This window comes from Sycon ciliatum, chromosome 2 (genome assembly GCF_964019385.1).
Source record: "Sycon ciliatum chromosome 2, ocSycCili1.1, whole genome shotgun sequence".
Classification (NCBI taxonomy): domain Eukaryota; kingdom Metazoa; phylum Porifera; class Calcarea; order Leucosolenida; family Sycettidae; genus Sycon; species Sycon ciliatum.
In genome coordinates, this window is record NC_088644.1 from 49,086,866 (window position 1) to 49,098,271 (window position 11,406).

General features: G+C 48.1%; 1 protein-coding gene and 1 long non-coding RNA gene across 2 annotated transcripts; both read left to right on the plus strand.

The window, feature by feature from the left end:
* The first annotated feature begins 624 nt into the window (after positions 1 to 624).
* LOC135810331 (uncharacterized) lies at positions 625 to 2,669 on the plus strand. The gene has a single exon (XM_065323819.1). It carries the CDS (start codon positions 839 to 841, stop codon positions 2,291 to 2,293), a length of 1,455 nt encoding a protein of 484 aa, XP_065179891.1. The 5' UTR covers positions 625 to 838; the 3' UTR covers positions 2,294 to 2,669.
* Positions 2,670 to 5,764: 3,095 nt separating this feature from the next.
* Positions 5,765 to 9,013, plus strand: LOC135810332 (uncharacterized). The gene is made up of 4 exons (XR_010552316.1): positions 5,765 to 5,942; positions 6,679 to 6,800; positions 7,305 to 7,405; positions 8,647 to 9,013. It is a non-coding gene; the product is annotated as an uncharacterized LOC135810332 (long non-coding RNA).
* Positions 9,014 to 11,406: the final 2,393 nt, after the last annotated feature.

Consider the following 11,406-nt stretch of genomic DNA (forward strand, 5'->3'; position numbering starts at 1 on the left):
ACAGTGCCGATTGTTCACAACAAGCTGGACAACCTACGTACCAACGCCAGGGAGCAGTACAAGAAATATCGCCGCCACACCGCCACCGGCTCTGGTGCTCCAGAGCGAAGACTCCGGCGATGCCGACATAGATTTGGAAGCTGCTTGCAGAGCTTGGGGTAATTTCAAGACCTGGCACTCAAAAGTCACGTTTCACGCTGGCTGTTCTTGCGAGTGTGGATGCGAGTGCACTTGCACGCACCTTGAAAGAGGACGCTACTAACGTCGTTTCACACCTGTAGTGATAGGCCGAGCTACCAGCCATGGTGCAAAGGTTGAAAGGAGGCCCCACAGACATTACTCATTAGGATAGCTCGTCGCTCTAGCGACAGAGTGCTCAAACTACAAAAAGTAGCGGGCATGGCGCGATGCAGCAGCACTAGAGCAGCCTACTGAGAGTGCTCAACAAGGCGAAAGCCGAGGAGCGTGATACCAAATGCTGTAGACAGCAAGCTGTTTCGGCCATAAAGGCCTCATCAGTACAGCTACGAGCCAAATAGGCCGAGCTACCAGCCATGGTGCAAAGGAGGCCCCACAGACATTAAAGGGGAAGTATAGAGGTTTTTCGAATGACGTCACACGCCCCCACGCGGCGCAGCTGCTGGCGTGTTGAGTGGCAAAAGATGAGATCGAGTGAGATCGAGATTGAACGCCAAATACAATTTTATTTATTTTGTTGACGGCTTGTCGTCTTTCTTTGCTATCCACTCAGTCCACACTGGCCATTTTCGCTTTACGCTTGATCTTCAGGTTTATCTTTAGCGCTTTGTTTGTGTAACCGATATTGATCAAGGTCGAAATGGGGAAGAGCTGCTCGGCTGTTGGCTGTACGAGACGATTCAAAAAGGGCGACAAAGGTTGGACAAGATTGCCCACTGAAGAAAGTGAACCTGAGCGCAGGGAAAAGTGGATAACTGCTCTGCGAAGGGAGAACTGGACACCAGGAAAGCACAGCTGGTTATGTGGAGCGCATTTTATCGGCGGGGCGAAGAGTGATGAGCCTTTGTCACCAGACTATGTGCCACGTGTGTTTACGTTTGTACGGTCCCCAGTCAAGAGGAAAATGCAGGAGGAGTTGGAGGCTTACCACCGGCGTGCAAAGCGGACTCGTTTGTTTGCTGATCAAAGCGCTACAAAGGCTGTGGAATCGACTGCAGCAACTCCTACTCCTGATCCTGCTGAATCCGCGTCCACTTCAAAATCTTGCCAAACAGATCTCACCATGGGCAAGCTTCACGATTTGGAGAGTGAAAAGGAGCAGTTGAAGGCATCAGTAGCGAAACTGCAGGCCCGAGTGACGGAGTTGGAGCTGGAGAACGCCACCTTGAAGCTGAAGCAGCCGTCTTATGGGTACACTGAAGATAATTTCAAAAATGACCCTGCCAAAGTCCATTACTACACTGGCCTGCCTGATGTGAAAATCCTGTCAACTGTCTTCTCTTATGTGTCAAAGCCTCTCTCTGCCCATGGTCATAGCAAGTTGTCCCTCTTCCAACAATTCATCCTCGTGCTCATGAAACTTAGACTGAACCTCGCGCATCAGGACTTGGCTTACCGCTTTGGCATCAGTCCGGCCACTGTCACAAAGATATTTGAGAAGTGGATTCAAGTGATGTTCGTCCGGCTACGCCCACTTATCCGCTGGCCAAACCATGGTGACCTGGAGAAGACCATGCCGAGGAGCTTCCGCGGACAGTTCGGTCGCTGCGTCTGCATAATCGACTGTTTCGAGGTATTTATGGAGAGGCCACGTAATCTTATGGCTAGAGCTCTCACCTTTTCACATTACAAATCCCACAACACTGTCAAGTTTTTGGTTGCTGTCACACCCCAAGGCTCCATATCCTTCATCTCCAAGGCTTGGGGCGGACGAACACCTGACAAGCATTTGACGGAGAACTGTGGCCTATTGAAGCTCCTCAATCCGGGAGATCAAGTCATGGCGGATCGTGGATTTACTATCGAAGACAGCGTTGGCATGTACTGTGCCAAACTAGTCATCCCTTCCTTCACCAGGGGGAAGAAGCAGCTGAGAAGGCAGGAGCTCGAGCAGTCACGCCAAATCGCGAATGTGCGTATCCACGTTGAGAGGGTGATCGGCCTGCTTCGGCAGAAGTATACCATCTTGCAGTCAACCCTGCCTATCACCCTATTGAAGCATGATACGGATGAGAAGGAGTCCATGATTGATCGTATTGTTAGTGTGTGCTGTGCTTTGTGCAATTGCTGCAAATCTGTTGTGCCGCTCAACTGAGCACTGTGATAGTAGTTTGTAGATGATTGTGATTTGCTGCAACGGGTTTATGCATTGTGGTACTCTGCTCATTATACACGTTGCCGTTATTATCTTGGTCATGAAACTCATCATGCCACCATGGTCCTGCAATGTCAGCTCTGCTTGCCATATCAACGAGTGTCAGTTATTTTGCCTATGTCTGGTGGCACCCTGTTTCAATGTCCATTGGATGCCTGAACTGGCCGGCTATGCGCTGAACTGTGAATGTATTGTTTTATTTTTTTAATAGCATCAAATGGAAAATAGCTGTACACCATGATTAATGAAACTGTCTTTGTGTTCGGCAATGTGAACTTCAATATTTGCATATAAACTAACACTATCGGCACCCAGACAAGTTGAACTTGTTCGGTTGTGGATGAGCTTTGGGTGTAAATCCACTTCAATGCTGGGGTTCCATTCCCTTTCCCAGGAGTCAAACTCAGCCAAATTGGGAGTTTAGTGTATCTCTCTTGTTGCCGCAATTGCCTTTCACAGGCACAACAAAGTCTGAGTGGTGGTCCAATGGCTTTCACTATGGAGAGGATCTTGGTTTAAAAGAAGACACTGGTTCACACAATAATTATACAGAATGTGATTGATGAGGTACAACAGTGTAATCGCTACTGACATACGATTTGAATACCTCAAAATTAGAAAACTAGTTTATGCCATACTCCATACACAAGATATCCAGCGACGTCATGCGTATACAATGTAACTGTACAAGTTGCAGGATGACGGCATCGTCAGGGGTAGACTTGAGCAACGTACATACCATACGGCAGACTGTGAAATGAAGAACAGGCATGACCAGTGAATGCTGCACAATACCTCAGTATCAGTATTCCTGAAAGGTAGGACCTGTTAATAATTACCACTCGAGAGAAGACTGTAAACTCATCTTGTTATCAGCAAACTGAAATACATTACAAATACATTATAAAAGTAGAAAGGAAAAGGACATATGGAAACGAGTTAAGAGTAACTCTCCACCACTGTATGTCCTTTTCCTTTCTACTTTTATTATTGGCTCAATACCCGAGTTTCAAAATACATTATAGCAAAGGAAAAGGAGCGAGAACACGCCAAGCTACTTGCATGGGAGAAAAGGCTAACTCACTCCACGAACTACAAAACAAATCTCATCCTTTCACACGCAGTGAAGGAGCTTACAAAAGTGAAAGGCAAGTGCATATGGCTGCACACACAGCCTACGCTAGCTGCAGCGCTGGTACACCGGAACTATTATCATAAAGAGCCAGCCAGCATGAATCAAAGCAATCGACTGTCGCGACACCAGTGCAGACAAAGTGATGCGTACACAATACAGACAAGGGGACAAGTCCAGCCAGATACAGTTACTTGAGCAGAGAGAAGCACCAACACAATCTTCAGGATGCATGCACATAATTCTAACAGGACCACTCCTCAAGCTTTCGACTTCTTCTGGCGAGCTGCCTTGCGGCATTCAGGACAATGCCAGCTCTTACCGGGCTTCTTCTTGAGGCCTAGGCACTTCACATGGAAGAAACGGCGAGTGCAATCAGTATTAGCACACTTCGCTACATCACCGGCCTCTTTCCCGTCACAGTAACAACCACCCGGCGATGACAATGTAGTCTGTGGCAGACCCACTGTGGCTGATGCGCCCGCTGCTGCTGGTGGTCCGTCAGGTAAGCTATCAAAGTTCTTTGAATACCATTTAGCGGCTAGTTCCGGTAGAACTCCAAGTTTGTAGAAATCTACAACTGCCTCCAAGGCTTTAGCCATAAACGGCGCATCAGGAAGTATGCGCTCCACGTGCAGCTCTTCCTTGTTCCAGACTATGAAGTCACAGTGTCTGGCAGCGCAGACCTTCAGCTGGAGCTGGACCTGATAGTAGTAGGCATGGTCGTGCTTTAGGCGAAGCTGTGGCAGCAACCCGGAGGAAGACGGGTCCTTCTCCAAGCAGAATTTGCTCTCGTCAGCAGCATCAGCGAATGCCTTGTCCCGGCATGAATAGGGACACTTGATCTCAAGCACACCGGCCCCACAGCATGCACAACTGACAAAGCCATCTGGGCTTGCCCCAAGATACGGGAAGTCAGGAGACAGGCAAAGACCGCACTCAGTCACAGACAGCTCCTTGTGAACAGCCCCCTGCTTCCTTACATACAGCTCACGCGCACTGGCCTCATGCTCACAGCCCCATTTAGTGGCTGAAGTTGTGAACGCTTGCGCCTCCGGATAACAAATGGCTTTGATGAGCGACACGGATGGATTGCTGGGATTGGTGCGCGTAGCAGCTTTGAAGCGGGATGCTGTTACCCTGCCAGCACGGTAGCGAAACCACTGCTTGGAGGTAGCCTGGTCCTTTGTGAGCCTCTCCACAGCCTTTGCCTCCTCCGCAGTCACAGTTATTGCGCTGAACACTTTTTCACAGTGCTGCAGCACATCGGCAAAGTTGGCTGTCAACAGTGCGTCATTGTAGAGCTCGTCTACCAGGTATGGTGGGCAGCCGTCCTGATCCTTTGGAGCGTACCGGTCAGAGAAGGCAGGCATAGTGCTCAGCACCGCACAAGAGCCGGCGGAATCCAGAGAGGCACATAGGGCATCAACTTCCTCAGCTGTGGGATTGTCAAACGGAGCAGGCTTGCTCTTGGCGGAACTGCTGGTAGCTCTTGGTTGTTTATTCTTATCCTTCCTTGGGTCGGGCACAGCAAGATCAATGTCAATGACCCTAGCATACTCCACAGTTTTCATGCTTGGGGCAATCCACTGACAAGGCAGGGAGGTACATGCAGGCTCTACTGCCATGGACGTACGGACAGACAAGCTCATGAGCAAAGCTGCGATGTGCGAGCACGCTTCGCCCAGGCCAGCCATGCAATTACAATGCGCACAAATCACGATTCCGTCCTTCTCCGCGGCTACCCAAGGCCTCAGATTATCTGCAGACACAGTCTGCGAATGCCTGACCGAAGCTGTCACGAAAAATTTCGTGCTGTCAGCATTTGCAGGAAACGACAGGACGTCTCCAACCCAGCCAGATTTTACGAAATTATAAGCATCCAGACTTTTGTAGGCTTTCAAGGACTCTTTGGTGTACGGACTAGGAGTATTTACAAGATAGTTATAAACATCAGGCCACTCGATACTCGGGAAAAACTCCACGGCAGAATTTTTGGAGAGGACGTACGGATCGGACACATTTGAAACAATTCGGTCAAGCTTCTCGCGATACCGCTTCTTGGCTACTTCGTCCAGCTCACCGTAGATTTTTCCAAATTCTCTAGGCTCCATTTCAGCAGTCATAACAAGCAGGTACCCTCTCAAGAACGCACAAACAAGCACGAATCTGATCGTCAAATCAGCAAAGAAATACTGGAATAGTGCAAACTCAAACCAAAAAGTGCAGCTGTCACCAGGTCACGGTCTTTTTGCCACTCAAGGTCACCTGAGCCCACGCAGTCGATGCGCCAGAGCGAAAAAAAGCCCTTTTTTATTATCCCGGTCAGCTCATTTTGTACAGAGGTGAAGATGACGATTCCGTGAAGAAGTAATGGCTGACGTTGTCGAACATTCAGACCCACTGGAGGCGTTCCACAGCCTGGAGCCCGCCGATAAGGATTTCGATGTGACTTGAGTAAGTACTAAAGTAATCCGTAATATTTTTGGGGCCAGCTATTGAGCCATTGGGAAGTTTCGTGTCGTCGTTTTCTTACAGTACAGTCGTAGAAATTTCCTCCCTTCTTTGGTATTCAGCCAGTAATGGACTCCATCAAATCTTACACAATATCCGAGATAGCAGAAAGATAGTCCCAACCAACCTGTGTAAAGATTTGGTCATGTCTATGTCCAGACCTACTGCTAACTCAAATGGCACGAAATGAAAGAATATTTTTGTGATACGTGTAAAATCCACGAAAGTGACATTTCATCACACCTAAGTTTCAAAATATCCCAGGTTACAATAGTTTCTCGCCCATATAGCAGCAGATGGATTGTGTTCCCGGTATATCACCATTTCCAGTGGAAGTATTGTGTTCCACGTCTATCCATGCTCATTGAAACTCAGGCAGATGTGTATATTTGTGTATTTCAGGTCAGAATTCGTAGTGCATTCCATGTTTCTAGCATATATGCCATAATTCCAGTAAAGGATAACACGCACGCATCACCTGTGTGCACATTGACTCAATCTTGGTCCAATTCGTTGCTGGTTTCTTGCTTTTCAGTCTCCTCAAATGAAACAACCTTTTGCTTACTGGAACTGTCGCATTCTTCCCTCGCGGAGGTGTTGTTGAACAGAAAGTGTGGCATTTTAGCCCTGGCCTGCATAACAGATTTGCCTTTTGCACTCGCATTGTATGATCCTGCAGCGGTCTTGCATCCACAGCCTTTTGTCAGGCCTGTGACAGGCTGTCTGACTGCTGCAAGATGTTTGTCAGAGCCCCACACCATGACTAGGTCATTGGTTCTTCACAATCCCTACCTTGAAGAGGTGGGTAGTTGATAGTAGATTTTGTTGCTTAAATTAAGCGATAATCAGAGACAACAATTATTCCAGTGTAGCTCAATTCCACTTGTAAGTTTTACGGCACCGCCATCCATGGACTCTTGGTACTACTCCATACTGAAGTTTCACTGTGTGTGGAACCCGCCTGTCTGTGTTAGTGTTTAGCTTTGACGTCGCTTCGTCTCAGTTTCTTCCTCAGTGCTTGTTGTGATTGGCATGTGGCAGGCAAATGGCCATGGAACTTCAACTGTGGTACTTGCATCAATTGGGCTAGTGTGACCAGTGGATGGTAGTTGATTTACATGTTGGACTGGTGTGCCACGTAGCCTTCTGCTGGCATCCTGGCACTACATTTGTTGCCAGGGTACCTCTTTGTCGATTTTGTCCACAGACACCACGCTCACACTCGGCATGTATACATGGAGCTGCAGGTCTTGAATGCCCTTCCCTTTTGCTATGTTCACCATTGTCATTCTGTATGTATTGTAGGTATTATGGCCAGCCGTTACTCCCCGTTGAGAAAAGATCCCTGCAAGCGTACTTGACTGGCTGTATGCGTCTAATACGTCTGCAAGCACCAACTGAAGTGGGTGAGTGCGAACTGGATGACTTACTGTAATGTCGTGTATGAAAGCCTGGCCTGGCGTATTTCTGTAGAAGCTGGTGTGGTGGCTAGGCCTCTATTTACATTATGTTGCATTATGTTTGTAGTCAAACCAAACTTTTTATGGTTGCCGATGCAAAATCCACATTATTGTGCTAGTTGCATATCTTGAAACTCAGGCTTGTGTTCAGAACAGGCTTCTGCATAAGACAGGCTTTTATAGAAAGCAGTGGAGTAAGTGAAGGACTGTTCCTACTTCTTGTAGACACCACAGGTACTACAGGTATGTGTGTGAAGCTTCACTCCAGGGGAGAAAACGAGAGCGAGGTGGAATTGTGACCATCCAGTATTGTCCACCCTCATGATCATAGTTTGGGGTGGATAGTCCTGTCCCCAGGGAAAATCGCGGAAAAATCCCAGAGTTTGCGGTGCAACTTGCAGGTAAATATGGCATAATTTGCGGTGAATTTGCGGTAAGTATGCGGTGAATATTATTGATATGCGGCAATTTTACCGGGGAGCCGGTCATGTGTATGCTAGGGAGCGCGCGCCCTACACGTAGACTCTCTACTTGACGTCAACGGCTCACAACGGTCAACCGAACAGTGCACTGTGTGTACGTGTAGCGCAACAAAAAAGTTCAAAAAACGCGGGAAAATCGCGGAAAACGCGGTCTTTTAAAAAATCGCAAAAATACGCGGCCGCGGAATCGCGATTTTCCCCGGGAACAGATAGTCTGACAAACAGACGATAAGTCCTTTATTCTTAGTTTCTCGGTACTCTCCTCCACTGTACATTGGCCTGCTGTAGGTCAATTTGGTGGATAACTTTGACAGCTGTGTCCAAGGACTTGCCCTTTACTACATCGTGTTTTGGGGTTGCATTCGTCCTCCAGGGTTGTGTGTAGGCACCTGGACAGAGCCCGGTGCAGAGCTTGGGTGGTACCCAACTGGCTCGCATGAGCATGATGCCACCTTTCTTTATTTTGGGGTATGCAGTAGGAATGTGTGCCACTAGTCCCTCCTGCATCAGGGACAGTAGAGTTGGTAATGCTTGTAGCGGGAATGTTATGTGTCGGGTATTCGTCAAAGTAATACTATATTTATTCCATTTTAGCAAATAATGTTGCTCCATTGTGTAACAGTTTGTCTGCTACTTATTATACTCCGTCAAGCATTTCATCTTCTGCATGGGATTGTACTGCTTTGTCTGGTTTATTGCTGTCAGGTGCTGCACGTAATCATTACCCACAGCAGTGGTGTCGGTCAGTGGTGTAACTACCTTCCTCAACAATCACCAGCTGCTGGCTTGTGACAGTTTTGACGAAAATTAGTCGGTCTCTCTCATTCCGTTATCCCTTTGTCGACTCTGAGGAGATGCTCGACAACCACATAATTTGGTACTTCCCGTACAGCCTAGTATTTGCAGTATTTGCTTCCTACACCAGCCACAGTGCTTTTCTTCCCACGTTCTCTTTTCCGCTGGACGGTTTGGGATTATCTTTTGTGTTACATTCTTTCGTTTTCTGTTACATCCTTTTCCTGTTCTTGTGTGTTAACGTTTCAGTGGAATGGTGCAATGCATTTCCAACCAATACAGTCATTCTGGTCTGAATTGGATTGAACTTTACAGGTTTCCAATGTGTATGGCATATTACTGATGTATTCTCAGTCATATTGAGGACACATGGCTGGGTAAACCGCTTACAGGGCGGTTCTCATCGGCAGCAGCAGGTACACTGGGACCCACGTGGAGATTGTGGGTGGTGTCCAACTAAAGCTTTCGTGCTTTGGCCCATGCCAAGGGCATGATACGTACCCTGTGCATGGAAAGACAACGAAAATCAGCAGCTTTGCAAATGCACCTCTACAGCCTGTTTCCGCAGTGACACACATTGTGGCTGTTTTTGATCCGTGAGTACACTATGTTTGCTGCCGCAGACATGTGTCAGTATTGTCCGGTGCTACTGCTAACTCAAATGGCACGAAATGACAGGTTTCTCGTCGCTCGTCAATGGCTGAAGCCTTTCTTCTTACAAACCCGCCCGCCATGCGAACGGTTTAGCAGAACCACCACCCTCACTCATGTAAACACTAGGGCACACATATAGTATCAACGGAAAATGCACAACAATGCCTCTGAATACTCTTCTTCTGGAGAAAATTGGCATTGACTGCCCGACTGTCGATAAAAAATACGTCTCCAAAATGCAGCTGTTTGCATTTGAATTTTCCCGCGCTTTGGCATTTGGGATAATAAAACTACCTCTAAACGTCGACTTTTCGCAAAACGGCGCATCGCCTGCACGCGGGACCGGCACGTGACCACTTTTCGAAAAACCTCTATACCCTAAAATCAAATTTTCACCAGTTGTAGTCTTCTGGGTGCTGAGTCGAATGGTCTTGGTCCGAGGAAGCTGCGACGCTCCCTTCCTACTTGAATCCCAATCGAACTCGCGCACTTCCACCGAAACTGGGTGACTGCGCCCTACTAGATGGGGATTTGTATGCAAAATGTCACTAAAAGCGCCATTTCGTTCTTATAAAAGCACGGATGACCGCGATTGGCCCATATGTTGTACTCTTTTGGACGCTGAGTCGACTGGTTTTGGTCCGAAAAGGCTGCGATGCAGCGTTCCTCCTTTATTCCCAATCGAACATGGTTGAACAAGCGGTCACGTGCTCCTGGGTGCCCAAATCACCTGGTCACCACGCCAGCAGGCGACAAATTTCACACCAAGGTTCAACTCGAATTCAACTCGAGTGACAGGAGTGCACCCAAAAAAGGTCAAACAGGCTAGTAAGTTGTACCCTGCAGGCACGGTGACCAGGTGACTGGTGTACGCAGAAGCACGTGACCGCTTGTTCAACCATGTTCGATTGGGAATAAAGGAGGAACGCTACATCGCAGCCTTTTCGGACCGAAACCAGTCGACTCAGCGTCCAAAAGACTACAACATATGGGCCAATCGCGGTCATCCGTGCTTTTATAAGAACGAAATGGCGCTTTTAGTGACATTTTGCATACAAATCCCCATCTAGTAGGGCGCAGTCACCCAGTTTCGGTGGAAGTGCGCGAGTTCGATTGGGATTCAAGTAGGAAGGGAGCGTCTCAGCTTCCTCGGACCAAGACCATTCGACTCAGCACCCCGAAGACTACAACTGGTGAAAATTTGATTTTAGGGTATACTTCCCCTTTAAAGGGGAAGTTAAGGCAAAAATTAAAATTTCACCAGTTGTAGTCTTCGGGGTGCTGAGTCGAATGGTCGTGGTCCGAGGAAGCTGAGACGCTCCCTTCCTACTTGAATCCCAATCGAACTCGCGCACTTCCACCGAAACTGGGTGACTGCGCCCTGCTAGATGGGGATTTGTATGCAAAATGTCACTAAAAGCGCCATTTCGTTCTTATAAAAGCACGGATGACCGCGATTGGCCCATGTGTTGTAGTCTTTTGGACGCTGAGTCGACTGGTTTTGGTCCGAAAAGGCTGCGATACGGCGTTCCTCCTTTATTCCCAATCGAACATGGTTGAAGAAGCAGTCACGTGCTCCTGCGTACACCAGTCACCTGGTCACCGTGCCTGCAGGGTACAACTTACTAGCCTGTTTGACCTTTTTTGGGTGCAGTCCTGTCACTCGAGTTGAACCCGAGTTGAACCGTCCTTGGTGTGAAAGTTGTCACCTGCTGGCGTGGTGACCAGGTGATTTCAACACCCAGGACCACGTGACCGCTTCTTCAACCATGTTCGATTGGGAATAAAGGAGGAACGCTGCATCGCAGCCTTTTCGGACCAAAACCAGTCGACTCAGCGTCCCAAAGACTACAACATATGGGCCAATCGCGGTCATCCGTGCTTTTATAAGAACGAAATGGCGCTTTTAGTGACATTTTGCATACAAATCCCCATCTAGTAGGGCGCAGTCACCCAGTTTCGGTGGAAGTGCGCGAGTTCGATTGGGATTCAAGTAGGAAGGGAGCGTCTCAGCTT

What these genes read in the sequence shown, in the direction of transcription:
- LOC135810331 (XM_065323819.1), top strand. Translation starts at nt 839, where the DNA reads ATGGGGAAGAGCTGCTCGGCTGTTGGCTGTACGAGACGATTCAAAAAG.